Source organism: Bactrocera oleae, chromosome 3 (genome assembly GCF_042242935.1).
Source record: "Bactrocera oleae isolate idBacOlea1 chromosome 3, idBacOlea1, whole genome shotgun sequence".
Classification (NCBI taxonomy): domain Eukaryota; kingdom Metazoa; phylum Arthropoda; class Insecta; order Diptera; family Tephritidae; genus Bactrocera; species Bactrocera oleae.
The window spans coordinates 77,660,292-77,683,399 of record NC_091537.1 but is presented as its reverse complement, the minus strand read 5'-3'; the positions used below and the strand labels follow the sequence as shown (position 1 = coordinate 77,683,399).

Genomic DNA, 23,108 nt, shown 5'->3' with positions numbered 1-23,108 from the left:
ACCGTCTTCGCTTGATATAGTCGTATGTGATCCATTTTTCGTCGCCAGTCACCATATGCTTCAAGAATGGGACGAGTTCGTTCCGTTTCAGCAGCATATCGCAGGCGTTGATTCGGTCCAGAAGGTTTTTTTGCGTCAAATTATGCGGCACCCAAACATCAAACTTTTTTTTTGTATCCAGCCTTCTGCAGATGGTTCAAAATGGTTTGGTGACTAACTCCCATCTCCTGGGCGATGTCACGAGATGCCATATGCCGGTCTAACTCGATGTATTCCATGATTTGATCGGTATTTGACGTCACAGGTCTTCTGCCGGCTGGCTTATCCATGGTGTCGTTTTCACCTGCTCTAAATCGTCGAAACCATTCCTCCGTGGTTCGAAGTGATAGAGTACCATCCCACAAAACACCATTAATCTCACGGAATGTTTCTCTAGCGGATTTGCCTTTAACGAAGGAAAACTTTAAAATAGCGCGAATTTCGGCGTTACTGAACTCCATGTTTACACGTCTATAACTGTTGAACGCAATATGTATAGTGTTGCCAGATACGAGCTCTGTAGCGCTTTGTACATAGCCGCGAAATTCAAAAGACAAAAAAGCGGAAGGGAGATATTTGACAACCTTATTTTAACCAAAATATGATCAGTCAAGACATAAGATATGTCGGGATCCTCTGCTATATCTCTGATGATGATTTTCAAGTACTGTTTCTTTGACTTTTTCGATGTAGTCTATCGTTGTTTCGATGACTTTACGACCTTCACTAAATGCTAGGTGCCACTCAAATATTTGTATTCGTTCTAAAGTGAACTCTCCAAAACACTTATGAATTAGAAGGCATAAGATACAAAGCCAAGAAAGAACCATTATTCAAATTACCACGGAACTTACAACAACAAAATGTTGACTATCAAATACGAATAATTTGCTAAACGATTAGTTGCTGACGCACTGTTTAGGTTAGTCTGGAGTCTTAAAAACGGACCAATTTTGACAATTATATCTGGGAATAGGAAAAAAAAGAATTGAATGTCTTTGTTTCAGAGTTTGGTAAGAATGAATTTGAGTAAATATGAAATCGGTTATGTGAACATTTTGGTACAAAGTGGCGGCTACTGGACTAATTTTCGGAATCACCTTTTGTATTACAATCTCGACGGATTGGTGATTCTAGTAATTAATGCTATCTACAAAAAAATTAAAAGCGGCATTTTGACATTGACATAATATTTTTTAGTAAATCATGTATGTAATTAGCTCTACAATAATTTTCGCCAAAATAGTGAACTTAATATTATAACTTCTTTGATATTTTTTTTAAATCCTAGACTTATCTAATGCTTTGAAGACATCACCAAGTTATGTTAACACTTTATAGGATTAGAGAATGAGAATACGAAGTTCTATCTATGGCTTTTATGAAAAAGTACTGTACCAATATTTTCAGCCATAATTGCTGAAATTGAAAATCTACAAAACTAAAATTCAAAGTTTATTTTCTTCAAATTCGTTTAAAGAATTGGTAGGGAGCTACACTCCATTTGCCTTCCGCAAATCTTTAAGCACACATTTAGCACACAGGGTTTACTGCATTATGTTAGTTAACATAAGTTTAGCATAGACCAAGAAGCTTTTCAGAGCTTTACTGCAGTGAAGCTTTAGCCATGCAAGCGTTTGGAAGAACATATATTAGAGGGAAAAAGCGATACCAGAAAATACGCGCTTGAGAGCTTTAACTGCAAAAGCTTTTGCTTATATAAATGAAATGTAAACTTATTAGAGCTTTTTTAGGCAATATTGTGCAAGAACCATCACTGATTCAGATTTTTGACTAAAGTTAATGTTAAATAGGAAGCAGCTTATAAGAAACTCACATAAAAAATCAAATATATTTATTCTATTTGAATTAATGCATACATTTTTATTTTTAAGTAGGGGACAAGATTCAATTCAAGACAATAATTTAAAGTAAAAGTACTCGTATATGTTATACAATACATGCTTTCATGCACTATTTTATTTACTACAAATTCTAGCTAAATTTTCAAAAAGTAGGAACATACTTTTTTTTAAGATCATTTTCTCTCTGCCTTTTTGATATTTTCACACAACAAAAAAACAATAAATTTTTGAACTTCACAGTTTTTCTGCCTTCAACCAAATCTTCCGACCTGGCACAAGTACTGAACAAGTTTTCGAAATCTCTAATTGTGGTGGTGTCTTCTCCGATACGCTAAAGCGATAAGATTTGAGCAAAGTTATTAGCCCGATGCGCACTTGCATACGAGCAAAGCGGAGGCCAATACAATTTCGAGGTCCATCACCGAAACCGAGAAAGGCTTGTGGATGACGCTTTTGTATTTCTTCAGGGTGGAAGCGCTCCGGGCGGAATTCTTCGGGATTATCATAGATATCCGGATCATAATGTATTGCTATCGCCGGTATATAGATATGTGTACCCTTCTCGAGTGTAATGTTAGTATCGGGCACTTTGTAGTCCTCATTGGAGACACGAGTGATAGCGGCGAATGCTGGACTTTTGCGAAGTGTTTCTGAAAGCGAAATAAAAAATTATGTATTTGCATTCACAGGCAATTCAGATGTTAACTCAATAAGAAATTATTGGAAATATATATGAAACATAGCGATATTTGTACGCCGAACTGTGTTTATTAAGTTTGCCACGACGTTTGTAACACCCGAAAGGAAATGTCAGAGATCTTATAAAGTATATATATCAATCAACAGCTTGAAGAGTCGGCTTACCTGTTATAACTTGATCCAAATATGTCATCTCAAACATAGACTCATAGGTCAATTCGCCATTATGTTTCTCAAGAACGCTTTTAATTTCCGCTCTCAACTTCTCCTGCACGTGGGGATTCTTCGCCAATTCAAATAGCCCATAACTCAAGTTACTAGAGCTGGTCTCAAAGCCCGCAGCAAAAAATACAAATACTTGTGAAGCCATTTCTTCAATACCCATTGGGGGCACACCTTTCATATCTTTGGAATTTTTCATCTCAATTAACAAATCAATGAAGTCATTACGCTGTACGTTTTGTTCTTCGCGCAAACGCAGTGTATCACGCACCAGCTTCAATACGAATTCTTCTAGACCTCCAACATATTCATTGAAATTGAAAAATTTCAGATATTTGAAGATGACGGGATACGAAATCATAAAAGTACGCAGTCGTATGGATAAATATTTTGGATAAAAAATGCGATGCCCTATGCGACGAAATATTACATTTGGATCCTTCAAACTATTGCACTCAACACCGAAGGCACAATGACCAATCACATCAGTCGTAAAGCGCCCCATCCAATCGTGTGTGTCTATGTCACCGCTCGGCGTCTTGGCTAAGTGCGCGTTGATAGCCTCTTCCATTTGATGCGCCACGTTCACCAGCGTCGGAAACATAAACTTCATTTTCGCCGATGTAAAGGTTGGTGAAAGTTTCGTACGCAGTGGACGCCAGCTGTCGCCATTCACGCGAAAGAGCGTCTCATTAAGAATGTCGAACACGTGCTTATCGGTCTTACGTCGTTGAAAGCGATCCGTAAATTTGTTAAAATCTTTGATTAGTATAGTTTTTACCAAATCTAAGTCCAACACAATGATTATGGGTTTGGTGAAAACGTATGTGCCGATTAATTTTGCTTTACCGCGAAACTTTTGATAGTATTCGCGTAATAATTCCGTTTTATGCATGGATTTTATGAGACGGAAGTTTCCAAGGTAGTAAGTTGTTGGCTCTGGCACTCCAAGCTTCTTCCAATATTGAAACTTGTAGCGTAGGAAGCTGATCAGCAGCAAGCAAAGCGTGGAAAAAAAGACAAAAGACAGAACCATCTTGCGTGTGTGTAAAGTTTTGACTTGCGGCTTAATGAATTATTAAAGTTTCAGAGCTCGTTCTTAGCCATTCACTATATATTTGATGTATGTCAGCTAGTCGTAGTTGGCGCTTGTTTAAAGACTATCGCCTACTTTGTATCGTATACCCGTTTTATCTCTAATAGCCCAAAATGCCCTTATATATACCATAGATGCGAATAGACATCTATATGGTTTATTATAAAAATGTATCGATAAATCACCATGGATTATCTACTACTCAGTAGTGTTATCTTTATAATTATTTACTTTTAGTTTAGTGCGCATCTTGCTGTTACTTGATTAAATATTTATATACTCTAGCAACATGCAGCAACAGAGTATACTAAATTTGTTCACAAAACTGGTTGAAATCGGATCATAACTTTTCAAGCCTCCAGTTACAGAAAATGTAGATCTCACTGATAAAGTGCATGACTTTTATCCAGCTTTTTACTTAAAATACCGGTCCTTCTTTGAGATATAATAATGAAGTTCAGAGAGCGTTTTTTCCTGATAATACTGAGTCTTGTTACCAAAAAAGATTAAATCGGGCGTTCGCTTCGATATACCTTATTGGATATATTACTGTAACTAATGATTATTGTTAAAAATAAGATGGAAATCAGTCACTAGTATATTTGAGTTTAAAGCCAAAGTAAATGCAATATGTTCAGACCTTAGCCTACCAACAATATACCGATTAAAACGATTTCCGACTTTCCATTTGACTTTAAACCGTTTATCTGGGGCAAGGTCTGGGCTTTGGTCTAAGCTTTATTTCCTAATTTAATGATTTTTTAACCTTAGCGTCTATGGTTAAGTTTAAAAGTATCTCGTTTGAGTCATTTAGGTTGATTTTAATACAAAATAATTATCTCGGGCGCGAAGCCACATGTTTTACTGAAACAAAGCGAGTATATATTAGAGTTAATCTTAATGATATACATTATCATACCCTTCACGACTCCGTCGAGTATTGAATTTTTAATTCTTATACAACATTCTTTAATATAAAGTTTTGTCAACATCTGAAATTTCACCGCTTTTGATTCTTGCAAATTGCAAGAGTATAAAATGTTTGGTTACATCCGAATTTAGACCCTCTTTCCCTCGTTTATTTATGTAGCTGACTTGTAGTTTAGAAAGATTGATAGGAGTCAGGCAAGTAGTAATAACTTATTTTTTATATGGTGTGAAACTCATAAAATTAAAACAAAAATAAAATTTAAGGCATTTGAATTTGTTTACTTAATTTTTTACATTGTTGTTTGCTTTAATTACTAAGTAATTAAGGCGACTTTTTTAATGGACATTGTCGAGTATTACAGATATCTAACTTTAATAAATGCGTTTCACTATGCATCTACATTTACCCAGTATCGCACAATTACTATGTCTCCGAAAGTCTATATCGTGTTTGATTAGATGCGTATCCATTATTTTGATTGTATCAATATCTCGATTTGAATTGGCAGTGACCTTTGTATAGAAGTTCCAGTCAAAGCTATTGTATTATAAGTTATATTAAACTAACCAAAAATAATATTTCTTGCGCGGTAGTTTTTATAGGTTTGGGAGAACGGCAGAAGTGCCAGGCTAGGCTAGGGGATTTACTAAACAGATTTTATCTATTTGTAACACAAACGAACTCTGGAAGTAAATCGTCTGAATCTCATTAAAATATTTTCCATATTGAGTGATATTTTCGGTAAAAAGGTTAGGTTAAGGGTCTTAAGAAAGGTCAGTAGAATGGCCAGACTTAGATACTGAAGTCTTCATATTCAGTGTCTGGGGGCTTAAAAGGTTATACAGCCATTTCTATAATTTCTAAAAATGATGCGTTAACAGTTTAAGGATCTAGCTATGCAAATATATATTCCGATGTCTTTATTTCTGTTATGATATATCGGATTTTCCGAAAGCGATGATATAATTTCTAGATATCCTTTCGGCCGGTAAACGTCGTGAATTTACTGATTTGGCTTTGGAACAACTTGAAAACGATATTGATTTTTTTTTAAGAAAATCATCTTCTCCGATTGAGCTCACTTTCATCTGAATGGTGCGCTAAATAAACAAAACTGTCGATTCTGGTGCGCAGAAAATCCAAAAATTATTCATGACCTACTATTACATTCACCTAAATTGACCGTTTGGTGTGGTTTTTGGTCTAGTGGAATCATTGGTCGGTACTTCTTGAGAAATGAAGCCGTGTTCGCCCACTTTCACATTGTCGAACGAGCGGATAGTAAGTCAGCCTGAAATCAACTCTTCTGGTCACCCTGATCATTAAGATAGGTATGTATAGCTCTATACCTATCTGCAATACTTTAGTTTTAGGTGTTACAAACAACCGCAAAGTTAGCACAACTAGCAACATGTTGCGGAACATTTTATGAAGATAACGCACACAGAGTGGACCGATTTCATACATTTTCATTTAATCTTGCTAAGATAGCTTATATATTGCTTGATATATACAGTATGAAACACAGCGGAAGTTTTAGCATTCGTATTTTCGGTACATGTGAGCAATGGAATTTTATTAATTTATCGCACAAGTACACAATGTTACCGTCACAGACGGTCATTACAGTATTGAATAAGTTTGGAGTTAAATCGAACCTTTAGCATCTCAGCTTTAAACTTCTTTACGATAGAGCTATCGAGGCGGACATGGTTAGTGCGCGGGCACAACGAAATGTGAGTAGGAGCACCCCACAATGGGCAGTTCTCTTGCCAATCCTAAAACCGCGTTCAACCTAGACAGGAAGTCCTCATGAAAACCCAACTTCGCGAAAGATCAAGAAAGGTATCGGTTGCCCTGTACAACTGCAGTGGAACCATTGTTAAAAGGTGGGGACTCTCACCAAAAGTAGCTATTTGGCTTTATGAAACTATAGTCAAACCTATAATGTGATAATGAATTTTTGTATGGTGGAAAGCGCTGGAAAAGACCACATTGCTGCTCTCAGATTTAGAGAATTTCGATAATTTGATGACTGCGAACCTGGACAATCATATAGCTTGGGGAGGGTTGCTGAATGAGTACACTGCCTGGAACTATCCATCAGCTTCAACTTTAGGCTTCCTAACCACTGCAGTGTCCTCCAAGCTATAAAGGTAGCAGTAGATCATCCGATTGCTTCGGAGGACAGAGATGGTACGACAGGGGTATTTGCCTTGAGCTAGCTGATTGTACGCACAAGACTAGTGAATGGTCTGTCTAAACTCTTTATATCTAGCATCGAGTTACTACACGATTAGAGAGGGTTGGGTGCCAGGTCACAGGGGTATTGTCGAAAATTTTAAGTCTGATGAGTTTTCTAGGAAAATATTTCGGTCGAAATAACTGCGGAATGAGAACGGTTAGGAGCTTAATTGTCTTCTTGTGGTTCGCTACTGACTGTTGGGCCTCAGATCAGCTCAGCATGCGTTAATTAACTACTACAGTCGCAAGGTTCTCCTGGTAAATCCTAAGAGATCTTCGCTCTCAGCAAAGTCTACCTTTCAACGATTGTAGGAGTCATGCAGTAAAATTAAAGATTTGACCGGAAGCCCATTGCATTAGCTGTTTGAAAAAAGATGAGATAAAATCATCTCAACTTTTCCTCCTCGAATGTCGCGCTTTTGCCAGATCAAAGTCAAAATACGCCGAAACTCATGCAAGTGAAATAGCGGAAATAGAATAGATTCAAAAATCTCGATATTTTTCCAAAAGATCTGAAGCATTTCACTTAATTCCAGTTGCTCCAAAATCTAGATGTTTCACTAAAATTGAGTTTTAGTTTTAGCAGCTTCTTATCGCTTATCTTAAATACTGACGTCTACAGAGTGTGTTGAGTATGGCCTGAACAAAATTCAGTTTCATAAAAATGGAGAACAAATTATAATTACTAATATGGTAGTCTTATCTCACCACTGTCAGTTATTTTATTGTATCTGATTTTCTATTACCTAAATCTTATGCAACTAACCGATATATCGAAAAAAACAACAAAATTTTTTTTTCATGCAGCTATGTTTATCGAGAGCTCGTCTAAAGTGCAAGGGTTTGGGCACTTACGAGCTGAAGAGCCACTTAATCTATGTAAAAAATATATTATATATATAAATATATGTATATAATTTTACTTGCTCGACCAAAAAATTTATAAGTACTATTTATTAAAATATCTAATTTTTAGTTTAGCAGCAATCATGTTCTATTTCATCGACCTTAGAATTAAAATAATTATGTAGCAGCAAAGGTTGTATCCTCAATTTTTTTTGCCTTCAGCCAAATCTTGAAACCTGACACAATTACTGAAGTTAATTTATAAGACTCTATAAGTGCTGGTGTCTTCTCCGATACGCTAAAGCGATAAGATTTTAGCAAAGTTATTAGTCCGACACGGACTTGCATTCGAGCAAAGCGGAGGCCAATACAATTACGAAGTCCAAAACCTAAACCGAGAAAGGCCTGATGGTGACGCTTTTGCTCTTCATCTGAGTGAAAGCGCTCCGGGAGATTATCATAGATATCTGGATCATAATGTATTTCTCTCGAGGGTATATAGATATGTGTGCCCTTCTCGAGTGCCCTTGTACTTATTAGTGGAGATACGAGTGATAGCAGCGAGCGCTGGATGTTTGCGGACTGTTTCTGAAAGCAAAATAAAACATTATGAGTATATAGTTACAAAAGTTTGTTATATTAACTAAACAATAATACAATGTAGATATTTAAAAAAAAGCGCAATTTTTAGTTGTTATGATGTCTTTCTATTGAAAAACATGTTTATAATAAGTATAAAATATTTTGTGTGACCAATTTACCTGTTATAATTTGATCCAAATATGTCATATCCATCAAAGCCTTATAGGTCAATTCGACATTATGTTTTTCAAGAACGCTTTTAATTTCCGACCTCCCCTTCTTCAGCACGTGGGGAGCCTTCGCCAATTCATATAGCCCACAACTCAAGTTACCAGAGCTGACCAGTAGCAAGCAAAGCGTGCAGAAAATTACAAAAGAGAAAACCATCTTGTGTGTAAAATTTTGGCTCGCAGCTAAACAAATTATTCAGTTTTCAGTGCACGTTTTTAGCCATTCCCTATATGTTTAGTGAACCTATGTCAACAAGTTCGTTGTTGTAAGTTCCGCGTTAGTTAGCGTTTGACTAATAATTATCGGCTGACTTAGAATCTTAGAATCTTATACCTTTTTTATTACGTCGTTGCACTTAGAAGCAAATAGTTATCTACATAGCTGCTTATGAATATCGAGAAATCACCATGGATTATCTACCACTCATTAGTGTTATCTTTATAATTGTTTACTTTTAGTTTAGTGCGCATCTAGCTGTTACTCATATAGCAACAAAGTATACTAGTTTTTTCAACTGTAACGGTTGTTTGTAAGAATAAATACGAAATAATAAATACGAAATAATAAATACGAATATATTGATGAACCTTTTTATACGTGTGATACACTCCAACGTCTCCACTAGAAAGTTTATAATAATAGAAGTAGGGCGACAGTAGATATTGTGCTGAGGGAGAGCGGCTATCTTCCGGTAATGTATTAGCCGTTTGCCAAAAGTGCCATCCACTTGGCTACCGAACCAGTAAAGAAAATACGCAAGATACACAAAGAAATTTCCGAAAGCGATGACCGACCGATCAGGGTGAGATGAAATCTCTTAAGTGCATGCAGGATCGCCAAAGGAACGGAAAGAAAACATACATGCGTTTTACTCACACGGTCACGAAAAGTCTGCAAGACGGGCCTACAAATTGCGAGAGTATAAAATGTTTGGTTACATTCGGATTAAGTCCTTATTTCTTTCTTTTATTTGTGTAGCTGACTGGTATTTAAAAAAAAATTTATTATTGTCAGGTAAATAATATAGAACTCTTTATTTTGTAAGGTGAGCGACAACGCAGTTCACTCTAACTAGACTCTCAAGGTGGCTATCTTATCTTACCGTTCGTAAAAACTAGTATATTTACTTATTTTTTCCCCCAAAAGTTCTTGTTTTTGTTCATTAAGTTATTAAGTTCCTTCTGGTCTACCTGTGAATGTTTCTCCAACGACCAGTCCAGCTCCAGTATTATAGGTACATTATTTACTACTTTGACTTTATCAATATATCCTTATGAGTCAGTGGAGTGGTTAGTCACTTTGTATGGCGGTTAACTCCTGTTGGGAGCAGCAGAAATATTATGCAACATTTGTTTTGTGTTAAACTTGGCAAAAAAAAAAAAAAAAAAAACCAATAAGACATACGAATTGTATATAATCGGGCTGAATTGATATACAATAATAAGTCCGTGAAATTATTATTATCGATAAAAAATTACTACGAAAATATTGGCTAAGAAATTAATTAAAAGTTAACACGATATTTGAAGAATTTCAACAGAAGTCTTGGGTAAAAGAAAAGTTCCCATGAACTAAATAAAGAGCAAACAAGTGAACGTGTTTTTGATGAGAAAACGAATTTCCCTCGTTAACAAACCATCCTCCGTATTCGCCTGATGTATTACCATGTGTCTAATTTCTAGTCCCAGATCTCGTTGTTTTGAGTCTAATGGAACCTATTTGAAATATATTGTATAAAACTTACAAAAATAATATATTGTGGATTTTATTCTACATACACAAAGTTGTATTATTTTTGGGACTTACAATAGTGGGGACCAGGGCAATTACTAAAACATGTTTGAATTATGGGCCCAATTTCCACCACTTTTTGCAGCAATTGCTTTCTTAAACAAAGTGATTGTTTCGTGGGCTCTATGGTATGTACCGGCGTCTTGTTGGAACCAAATATCATGCACTTCAACATGCTCCAATTCAGGCACGAAAATGTCATTAATTATATCTCTATAGCGTTTCCCATTGACTTCAACATTATGGCCTGCTTCATTTTTAAGAAATATGGACCAATGAATCCCTCTGCTTATAGGACATGAAACATTGACTTTTTGAAAACTTAACATTGGCTTGGTTTGCTTTGATTGCGTACTACGAATAACCGTTATCTGGCGAAAAAAGCCAATTTATCTTCGCTCGTATTCATGAAGTTATACAATTGTTAAGCGAGCCATCTAATCGTGTAATTCTACATCACCATTCGAGAACATTGACAGTGCTCTTATGTTGTTCGAAGCGATCGGTGAATTTATTGAAATCCTTGATTAATATCGACTTCACCAAGTCTAAGTCCAGTGCAATGGCTATAGGTTTGGTAAAAACGTATGTGCCGACTAATTTTGCTTTACCACGAAACTCTTTATAAACTTCGTGTAAAATTTCCGTTTTATGCATAGTTTTTATGCGGAACAGGTTTCCAAGAAAATAGTTCATCTTCAGCTGTGTTACACCAAGTAGCTCCCAATATTGATATTTGTAGCGTAGATAGCTGATCAGGAGCGCAAAGATTGTGGAGAAAATAATGAAGTAAAAATCCATCTTAAAACACTTGTTTTCCGGGTTGGATATTTATAAGACTACTTTCTTATTTAATAATATTTCTCTGCAATTTTTGTCCTAATTGCTGTGAAATTTTTTCTCAGCGATTTAGTCTTTCAGTGCTTAATTACCGAAAAATCGTAACGATTACTCTGCACTACTACTGTGGTGTGGGTCCACTCAGTTACTATTTATATGACAAAATTAGTGTCACCTGTATCTTTGCATTGCACTTGACTTTTATTTGCTTAAAATCATGTACAGTGTATTACTTATTACATTGATAAGATACGTTGTAGCATTTTTTGTTGTATTAAAGTTATCATATTTTATTAGCTCTGTCATATGATAATATGTTCAGTATTAGGCTGGTTTAGTAAAATGTTGAAACTACGCACTGTAGGTCTAGTGAAAGGTGCATTAATGGAAGCATTGGTCAAAAGCACGCAAAGTTTTGGAAGTAAATTAATTAAGAGAATTAAAAGTTGATTATGTGAGAGCAAATTAGTTGCAAGGAATTAGTAATCATTAGTTTTGAGTGATTAGTTTAGCAGTAGAGAGTTATGCAAGAATCGAGTTGAGTTGCCAGAAGAGGTATATAGTTTCTAAGTTTCGTAGTATACTCGTATATGTATTATATTTGTAGATATGATTGAAGCTACCATTTCGGATTTTTGCGGTCAGATTCGAGGAACCTGAGTAACATTTGGGGATTGGGAGACCTTTAGAGAAAAGCTGACTTCTTCTATTAAACCTTTGGCAGTAGAAATCTTAGAAGTTTGACTCGAAGAATCTAAATGTTTGCTACCAAATCCCAATATATAATATTAAACGAAATATTGTCTGCAAAGTTTTTTAAGACAGCTCACATATCAACGCATTTATATTATGATATACCAAAAAGTCAACCAGAGGAATAGAAATCATTACATTGGTTCTATGGAGGTCCAGGTATGCGAAATGGAGTGTTTGTATCTATCAAATCACAAATGAAGGATGTACAGTCAAGTTTGAACAGACTTTTTGCACATAAAACCATAATTTTTTGGTTTTCCGTATTAGAGATAAATCCTTCCATTGCAACACACAGCAACGAACAACATATCAGACCGATAATATGTACGGGTTCGGGTTAATCTGGGTTCATAAAATTTTTATCTCAAGCGTCAAAAACAGGTCTGTGCAGACCTAATAATGCATGTACGGGGCGGGTTATTAAAATTGCTTTTGAGTGAACATGTATATAAAACTTAAACAGTGATTAAAACGCAAGCCAAATATTAGTACATCAATAAAATTTCAAATCTAAATATTTGCGTATTGTTGTTTTGAAAATATTTAACTTGTAGTTTGGACGAAAATAAAAAGTATATGAGGGTAACTTTTTCTACTAGTTAAGGTAGGTTTGGTTAGTCTGGTAGGCTAATGAGTCACACATAAAGCAGTTTAGGTCCCTTGGATACCAGATGGAGTTCTGTTACGAAGTTCATGAGGAGTAGTCAATGGAGAATGACTGCGCTTGACGCGAATTTCAATAGACATTGCGGCCTCACTAACGATAACTCTTTCAGTGTATAATACCGTGGAGACCCCAAATGCGTAGCGAAGCGTAGCCTTGTCAAGGCGGGACAATTGCACAAGAGATGCTCCATTATGTGTGGTCCTGGTGTCTTGCCCTTGACATTTCCTGTGATCTTCTCGATCTGTCAGTCTACAGCCGTGTGCCGCCACCAAACTGTGACCAGTGAGTACATCATTTTCCTCCAGTCTCTTCTCTTGAGTACCAGTAGGAATTTTGCAGATTTCCGATCTATCGTTTTATACATAACATTTGCAGTTTTGCACCCAGGTAGACAATTCCACCGCGTTTTGATTTTATTTGCCATGCTCGTGTCCAATTCGCACTATCTTATTGCCAACGATGTCTTTGTCACCTGGCACCCAGTATAATTGAAATCGCTTGGTTCTGGCGACACTCTTCTTTACTGCTCTGATTTTCAAGATACCTCTGACGGATATGCAAAACGAGGTCAAAGCCTCGATTGTTGCTTGGCTGTCCACGTTGGCGTTAACTCCGGAGTTGTCTGTTGATGCATTAAATGCTAGCTCCGTGGCTTTCCCAATATCAAAGACCTCTGTTTAAAATATATGTGCTTCTGCCTTATGCCATACTTTAGAAAGTATATCCCCGCACCAACTACGTCCTTCATTTTTGAGGCATCCGTTTAAATGTTTAATGTGTTGCACGCCGCTAACAAGTCTTTACGCCAATAATCTTTTTCTATATTTACCATACTATGAACCTTTTTCCCAATTGAAAAGTGACGTCAAGTAGTCGATGCTTGCTAAACCTAAACCATTTCCATTGACTTCCGGTAAGTCGATTTCCGTATGCCTGTCTACCACACTGTGAGTACCAGTGCATGAGAGATGGAGAAAGGCATCTGCCTACTCGCGCATAAGGCATTTCTTAGTCTTTTTTCCACATTGTGCTTCGACAGCAGTTTGATGTCCAAGACTACTCCAAGGTATTTGGAACGGTCCCATTTGTCGTAGGGAGCCTCCATGGCAAAATCACTCTTCCGAGTGGAGACAAACTAATCCGTTTTTGGATTTGTTTTTTGTTGTCAACCTCATATATGCTTGCCATGCCCAATTCTGGACTGTATTGAATGTAATGGTCTTATTACTGCTAATGGTGTGTAAACATCTTCCCGTTATAAAGATTGCAATGTCGTCTGCATTTGCCACTATCTTAGGGGCTTTGCAGTCCAAGTTCTTTAACAGCTTATTAATTTCAAAAGTCTATAAGAGCAGGGATAAAACTACTCCTGGTTAAGAGATAAATTTGATATAATTTCCATTGCATATATTGCAGAAAAATTACGCCATATCGATGATAGAGTGGAAGTGGTGATTTTTATGTTTACAAGAAAGGAGAGAAAACTCAAATAGATGAAAGGTAAGCATTACGCTTAGCCAATGAAGAGTTAAAGAGGGAGAGGAGGAGCCTACCGTGCTCTAAGGCCTATTCATGGAGGAGGTATTCAGAGGATCGGGATATGCAGCCTACTTTCATGAAGTCTATTTCAAAGAAGGCATGCTGCAGATGGACTGCAAGGATAGAGGGCTGCCAGCTGGCTGACGGAGATCGGTTAGTACATCGGTCTGGCAAGTAGTAAATAGCAAGGTCGAGGATTCCGGGTGGAGGCTCAACCTCTGCATAGACGACGAATTGTACACATTCGTCCGGAAGGAGAGCTTCCGCCTGAACTATAGGTTCATCGCCTCACTAGCACCTAGCAGTATATTGGAGTTCATCAATATGCTGGGGCTACGTGAGTCATTGTGACTTAGGGGAGGGCCCGTGGTGCATACCTCTATTCTAATCTATATATCTATCTATTTATGTAAATAATAAATATGACGAACTGTATAATTTCAGCCATGTACGTCTGTCTGCCTGTACTTGTATAACTTGCCAACTAGACTTTAATTTTTAGAAATATCGTTCCGAAGTTTTTTTCACGTCTTTCACTCCCCAAGAAGCTGCTCATTTTTCGGAACCATTGATATCGGAGCACTATATAGCTGCCATAAAAACTGGCCAATCAAAATCAAGTTCTTGCGTAGCAACTTTTTTATTTGTGTAAGGTATTAATGGTTCGGTGCAACCAAAGTTAACGTTTTTTCGTGTTGCATATGGCTTGGCTGCATTTGTCATACATAAATTGGGATATGCCAAGACAAGGAAATGATAAGAGACATGCTCGTGCTCGCTTTTTAAATAATTGGACAAAAAATAGCATAAAACATGCTTTCATTCATATGCCAGTTACACGGGTTTTGAATACCGTATATAATAATTTTTTTGTTACGTACGAGTATAATTATGATGAACAAAGTACCGTAATTAGCTACTTCAAATGAATAAAAACCTGTTTTATTTGTTCATTTTGTCTTCTTTATACCCTGAACAGGTCCAGAAAGAAACGTCGGAGACCCTATAAAATATATACAATACATAAATGATCAGCATGATGAGCTGAGTTGATTTAGGCATGTCCGACTGTCTCTCCGTTCGTCTGACTGTATATATACAAACTAGTCCCTCAGTTTTTAAGCTATCGATTTGAAATTTGACACCTGTCCTTTTCTCACTAAGAAGCTGCTCATTTGTCCGATATCGACCCACTATAACATATGGCTGCCATACAAACTGAACGATTGGAATCAAGTGCTTGTATGGAAAACTCTTTGATTTGACGAGGTATCTTCACGAAATTCGGCATGGATTATTACTTGAAAAGCCGTTTCAAAAAAAATTTATGACTGACAGTAATGCGTTTGAAATAAAATAAATAAATCCACTCTCTTGTACAGAAATTTTTATAAGCACCATTTATTGAAGCTTTTTAATTATACTTTAGCATCAATATGCTTTATTTCGTTGAACTTAAAATAAAAATCATTGTGCAGTAACACAATTTTTATCACTATAATTTTTCTGCCTTCAGCCAAATTTTACTATGCGGTACAAGCACTATACTATATTTAGAAATCTCTAACTCTTTTGGTGTCTTCTCCGATAAGCTGAAGCGATAAGATTTGAGCAAAGTGATAAACCCAACACGCACTTGCATACGTCCAAAGCGGAGCCCAATACAATTACGCGGCCCATCACCAAAACCGAGAAAGGCCTGAGGGTGACGCTTTTGCACTTCATCCGGATGGAAGCGCTCCGGGCGAAACTCTTTGGGATTATCATAGATATCCGGATCATAATGTATCTCTTTAGCGGGTATGTAGACGCGTGTGCCCTTTTTAAGTGTGATATCCGTATCAGGTACTTTGTAGTCGTCAACGGAGACACGAGTAAGACCACCGAGTGCTGGATACATCCGTAGAGTCTCTATAAGCGAAATGTACATGAGGTTTTTTTTTTAATATTACTAAGAAGTTTTCTTTAATCAAATAATAAGTAAGTTTAAATATTTATGATACATGATAGCGATATGCTTAGTTCGCTTTATAGCTTTCTTTGGAAAAATGTATTGGTTAAATGAGGTATGCGAAAAAGATGTGTTTTAAACACTGCAATATCATAGGAAATATTTCAAATCAACATCTTACCCGTTATTAATTGATCCAAATATGTCATCTCCATCATAGCTTCATAGGTCAACTCGCCATTATGTTTCTTCAAAACACTAATGATTTCGGCTCTCAGCTTATCCTGTATGTGGGGATTCTTCGCTAATTCATATAGCCCGTAACTCAAGTTACTAGAGCTGGTCTCATAGCCCGCAGCAAAAAAGATATGCACTTGTGCAGCCATCTCCTCAACGCCCATTTTAGGCACGCCTTTCATATCTTTGGAATTTTTCAACTCAATTAACAAATCAATGAAGTCATTACGCTGTACGTTTTGTTCTTCGCGCAAACGCAGCGTATCACGCACCAGCTGCAATGTAAAATCTTCTACGTCTTTTGAATGTTCTTTGATATTGAAAAATTTCAGATATTTGAAAATAGCGGGATATATAAGCATAAATGTACGTAGACGTACGGAGAAATATTTTGGATAAAAAATGCGATGTCCCATGCGACGAAATACCACATTCGGATCCTTCAAACTATTGCACTCAACACCGAAGGCACAGTGACCAATCACATCAGTCGTAAAGCGCCCCATCCAATCGTGTGTGTCTATGTCACCGCTCGGCGTTTTAGTTAAGTGCGCGTTGATAGCCTCTTCCATTTGATGCGCTACGTTCACTAGCGTCGGAAACATAAACTTCATTTTCGCCGATGTGAAGGTCGGTGTAAGCTTCGTGCGCAATGGACGCCACTTTTCGCCATCCACACGAAATAAATGCTGAGTGATATAGCTTGTAGTGCTCTTACGTTGCTCTAAACGATCGGTGAATTTATTGAAATCTTTGATTAATATCGACTTCACCAAGTCTAAGTCCAGTGCAATGGCTATAGGTTTGGTAAAAACGTATGTGCCGACTAATTTTGCTTTACCACGAAACTCTTTATAAACTTCGTGTAAAATTTCCGTTTTATGCATAGTTTTTATGCGGAACAGGTTTCCAAAAAAGTAGTTCATCTTCAGCTGAGGTACACCAAGTAGCTCCCAATATTGATATTTGTAGCGTAGATAGCTGATCAGGAGCGCAAAGATTGTGGAGAAAATAATGAAGTAAAAATCCATCTTGAAACACTTATTTTCCACGTTGGAGTACTGTTAACACTACTTTCTTGTTTGTTTATATTTTTTTGCAGTTTTCGTTTCAACGTTTGTAAATATTATTTTAAAAATTTAAAATTTTAGTTCTTAATTTTCACACTTAAATTTTTTTTACCGAAATGAGCTACGCATGCTCTGCATCATGTATACTAATGAGATGTGGCTCCACTGAGTTACTATTTATACGAAAATATCAGTGTTATCTGTTTTCTTCCATTGCACTTTGGTTCGTATTTTTATACTCTCGCAACCTGTTGCTACAGAGTATAATAGTTTTGTTCACCTAACGGTTGTTTGTATCACCTAAAACTAATCGAGTTAGATATAGGGTTATATATATATAAATGATCAGGATGAAGAGACGAGTTGAAATCCGGGTGACTGTCTGTCCGTCCGGCCGTCCGTCCGTACGTATGTCCGTCTGTGCAAGCTGTAACTTGAGTAAAAATTGAGATATCTTTATGAAACTTGGTACACATGCCCACAAAACGCCATAAATCAGAAACAAATAAATTGCTATAACGAAGCTCCACAATAAGATACAAGACTCTTATTTGGTATACAGGATCACATTTAGGAGGAGCATCTGCAGTTTATATTTTTTTAAAGTGGGCGTGGTCCCGCTCCCTAATAAGTTTAATGTGCATATCTCCTATACCACTAAAGCTATAATAACAAAATTCACTGTGAACAAATTTGTTTAGCTTCTCTATCGACGGTGTAAAAATGGGTGAAATCGGGTGACAACCCCGCCCACTCCCCATATAACGGTACTGTTAAAAACTACTAAAAGCGCGATCAAGCACTAAACAAGCCAAAGACATTAAATTTTATCTCTGAGATGGTATGAGATGACTTTATAAGAACCGCGTTCAAAATTAGTCAGTGGGCGTGGTACCGCCCACTTTTAGGTGAAAACCCATATCTTGGGATCTGCCTAACCGATTTCAACAAAATTCGATACATAAAATTCTTTTCATATTTCTATATTATGGTAAGAAAATGGGCGAAATCGGATTACAACCACGCCTATTTCCCATATAACATCATTTTAAATTTCATCTGATTTTTTCACTTTCCAGTATGCAAATCAAGCAACAATGATCATATCGGCGTAAAACTTTGCGTGACTAATACGTTTAAAGTATGCCACCTTGTGACCAAAAATTATCTAAATTGAACCAAAACTGTTCAAGCCCCTAAGTACTGAATAAGTGGACCCCAAATCCTATAATTGACCTTCTACCGATATCAGTTAATCCACAAAGAAATCGCAAACGAGTATACCATTTGACTTTGCGAGAGTATAAAATGTTCGGTTACATTCGAACTTAGCCCTTCCTTACTTGTTTAATATATTGTTATCACATTGATAAGATACGTTGTAGAATTTGTTGTTGTCTTTAAGTTATGCTTTCTAATTACACTGGTAAACACTATTTTGTCTGTTTTGTCACACGAACTCATTTACAATATATACCAATTTCGGTTCAATCACGTCCAGTGGCAGCTAAATATGTACATATTAATTTCTAATCTCATATACATGTCTTTTCAATTTATACGGCTATATAACTATTGCACGTTTGTTACATTGTAAAAATGCCACGAAAATATTCTAACGATCCATACAGTTTTGCCGAACTGATTGTGCCAACGCCTCCAAATCAATCAGAAAATCAGCATTCTACTTTGGAACTTGTTCTAAATCAGCAAGATGAAGTATCTGAAAAAAGTGAACCAAGCTATAAACGACAACTGATAATGGATGCAAGTTTCGAAGAAAACCTAAATGACTAGGGAACACTTGCCTGGAAATGTTTTGGTATGTTGTTCAAAATTTTCTAGAAAAGCATAAATCGGAAAATAATAAAGAATAAATAAATGAAGCTATATATCATATAAAGCTTTGGGTTCCAAATAGGTCCTTAAAAATACATATGCTGGACTCTCATCTGGATTTCTTTACAGCAAATTTGGTGACTGTGAGTGACGAACAAGTGGCTAGAGGTTCCATCAGGACATTTTCTGAATGGAGAAGCGCTATAAAGGGATATGAAGCGCAGAAATGCTTGCAGATTATTGTTGGCGACTTAAACAATACTAACGAAAATTATAAGTATATTTTCTATAATAAGCTTTCACTTTGAAGAACTTGAGTGCCATTTAGTGATTAAGAGACCTCTAGAGAAAGAGTGACTCCCTCTAGAAAGCCTGTGGCAGTAGAAATATAATATGTTTAACCCGTTGAACTATAATTTTTGCTACTAAAAGCAATAAATAATATCAGGCGAAATATTCTTACACAAGTTTGTTTAAGCATCTCACATATAAACCGTTTTATATTAGTCATAGAATTACCCGTTATAACCTGATCCAGATAGGTCATCTCTTTCATGGATATTTATTTACGAATATAAAACTCGTCATTTGACGAGATATCTTCCAAAAATTTGGTTAGAATATTTTTCTAAGACAATGGTATAATCTCCAAAGAAATTGTTTAGATCGAATCACTGTAGCATATAGCTGCCATAGAACGCTCGAGTCAAGTATTCATTTAGAAAACTTTTTCATTTGATAAGATATCTTCAAGACATCTGACATAAATTATTGTCTGAAGCATTAGTGCAATTTCTGAAGAAATTGTTTAGTTAAGATCACTGCTATACAACCTGAATTATCGACTTCAAGCGCTTGTATGGAAAACTTTTTCAAAAATTCTTCAAATCGGACGTCTATAGCATATAGCTGTCATACAAACTGACCGATCGAAATCAAATTTTGGTAAGTAATAGTTTGTATATGTGTAGGCTATTATAACCGAAATTAACATCTTTTCTTATTTTAAGTTAATTAAAATGTGTGAAAGTTTTTAGATCGTTTTTATGGCAGACTCTCTTTTCGACGGTGTTCATAGTTCCATGCAATACGGTAGCCGTCCGATAAGCACTTAACCCACAAAAGAAAAACCAAAATTTTGAAATATGCTGGTTTGTTTCTCAAAATAGTATTGCTACCTCAATTTTAGCTAGTAATGCTTCAACTACTTAAACTGTCCGAAAAATAGGTTTGAAGACCCATAACGGCATTAGCTTCCTCATTCGGTCGCTAAGGTATAGTATTCACCTTCGAGTGTTCTCCATTGTTTACAAAATTTAAGTGTTCTTTGCTTTGACTGTGCGATTTTTTATTCAACAATAAGAATCGAAGAAGCGACCGTTATACCATCCTTCCTCTCTCTACATATTTCAGACGTTCAACATTATATTGTTTGAAAAAGTACAGACTTATGAAAACTAACTCGCACTTATATATGTAGTTAATAAAACTATAATTTGTGAAATTTTAGTAACCATAATAAACGTCTACTCACCTGCTGCACTCATTGTGAGAGCCCTTTGGACGCGAACTAGGTAAAGTATAATGCAAATGTTGCCCAAGCCCTATATACGTACACTATAGAATGGCAAACTTGGAGTCTCTAGCCTTAAGAGCCTAGGCGTTTTGGTTTGCTGTCACAAACGTTTGAAAATTATAAAAAAATAAATACGTACGAGGGTGGTCCAATATGTACTTAGTCTCACCGTCAGAATGCGCCAGTGTTGCAAGAAAAATAGATTATAGTGTAGTTAACTTAGCCGAATCGGTCTCGTAACACATGAATTGAAAAGTTCCTGGCCTGGAAGATGACGCACATTTTACTTCATTTTCAATTATTACTAACCTTCAAAAGACAGCTGTTAAACTTTCATTACATTCTATTCATTAGCTTACGAGTTATTGTGCTAAGAGTGACGCTAAAGCAATGGCTTAAAAATTCTTATAGGGGATACAGCTCCATCAGAAACAACAATAAGACGTAGGTTTGCTGGCTTCAAACGTGAAAGGTGTAATATTCATCGACTATCTTGAGAAGGGAAAAATCGTCAATAGTGACTATTATATAGCGTTATTGGAACGTTTAAAGGCTGAAATTGTTACAAGGCGACTGCATATGGCAAAGAAAAAAATTTCATCAAGCAACCCACCGTGTCACAAGTCAATCAAAAGAATGGCAAAAATGCATGCATTACACTTTGAATTACTGCCGCATACGTCTTGTTCGCAGATCTAAAAAAAAAAATGCTCGCCAACAAGAAATTTCGCTCGAATGAAGAGGTAATCACTGGAACTGAGGCTAATTTGGGAAAAATTGTTCAAATTAGTCTACGAACTGCTCTTCATTCCCCATATTCTGCAGATTTGGTACCGCGTATATAAAGCTAAACGTATCAAGTATATAAAGCTAAATAGAGACTGCTTTTTGAAACAAATCACCAATTTGTCAAATTTTCACTTTTCGCTTTTCTCTTTTAAGCTACATATTTAACGGACTGCCCTCGTATGTATGTGCTTACGTTGCAGTGAAAACAACGAGCAAAACGCAAAACTCACAAGTGGCCATACAAGTGTCATTAATGTGACCATAAATGTAAAAAAATAAATAATATTATTTACAGAAAGAGAAACGCCGTTGACGATGACGAGTGCGAGTGTAAGTGAGAGTGTGCTCAACGAAGTTGTTTGTATAACATTTTTTTTTATTTGGTTAAAGTAGCTTTTTGAAATATTATAAGTTATGAGATTAAAATGCATATGTAGAATTATATATATATGTATAATTCTATTGACCGAAAGCAAGTGTGCAAATGAGGAAAATAAAAAACAAGTAAGAACGAGTTAAGTTCGGGTGTAATCGAACATATTATACTCCCGCAACTTGAAAAGATCAAAGCCGGCAAAATACCGTCAGATGTTGGCAAAACTTCATACTGAACAAGAAAAAATGTGAAGCTATAATGCTCTATAAGAAGTTTCCATACAAGAACTTGATTTTCATCGTTCAGTTTGTATGGCAGCTATATGCTACAGTGGTTCGATATAGGCGGTTACGACAAGTGAGAAGCTTCATGGAGATAAAAAAGACGTGTGCATAATTTCAGATCGATATTTTAAAAACTGTGGTACTAGTTCGCGTATATACAGACAGATGGACGGACAGACGATATATTTGGTATAAAGTCTGCCAGAAGTTTGAAACTCTTTTTACTAGGTATATAATACTAACAGGAAATATTGACTTGACTCAACTACTATTATCGGGTAAGGATTTTCTCCAAATTGCAATCATATATCTCACACATTGACTAATATTTTCATTAAAAAGTTAGCAATTGACACCGGGCTTTACATCTTCGTTATGTAAGGCTTCAACAGTTGTGGTCCGATTTGACAATTTTTAGACTTGAAATATTGTCATATCTCATGTATTCATGCATGGGTATAAAATTAGAAATTATACGCGACACATAAAGTAGAAGTGCTAATGGTGCCACAAAGCGTTGTGCATCAAGCGAACCGTGCTCTTATAAGAAGCTACGTTTGTAGCAGAGCGACATTGCCTGTGTGGAGAAAAGGACACATGGCTATATTAATCAAGTGTCATACATACCAGCAGACATA

The 23,108-nt window shown here is 36.3% G+C and overlaps 2 protein-coding genes and 1 pseudogene across 2 annotated transcripts; all 3 read right to left on the bottom strand.

Moving 5' to 3' along the window:
• Positions 1-2,005: 2,005 nt before the first annotated feature.
• LOC106623052 (probable cytochrome P450 6a13) lies at positions 2,006-4,028 on the bottom strand. The gene is made up of 2 exons (XM_014242421.3): positions 2,769-4,028; positions 2,006-2,554 (listed from the first exon to the last, which is right to left on the bottom strand). Exons 1-2 carry the CDS (start codon positions 3,859-3,861, stop codon positions 2,139-2,141), a joined length of 1,509 nt encoding a protein of 502 aa, XP_014097896.2. The 5' UTR covers positions 3,862-4,028; the 3' UTR covers positions 2,006-2,138.
• A 3,982-nt stretch (positions 4,029-8,010) lies between these two features.
• Positions 8,011-10,997, bottom strand: LOC106624818 (probable cytochrome P450 6a14; annotated as a pseudogene).
• Positions 10,998-15,722: 4,725 nt separating this feature from the next.
• Positions 15,723-17,756, bottom strand: LOC106624819 (probable cytochrome P450 6a13). The gene is made up of 2 exons (XM_014244590.3): positions 16,481-17,756; positions 15,723-16,259 (listed from the first exon to the last, which is right to left on the bottom strand). The coding sequence occupies exons 1-2, from the start codon at positions 17,565-17,567 to the stop codon at positions 15,844-15,846; spliced, it is 1,503 nt and encodes a 500-aa protein (XP_014100065.1). The 5' UTR covers positions 17,568-17,756; the 3' UTR covers positions 15,723-15,843.
• Positions 17,757-23,108: the final 5,352 nt, after the last annotated feature.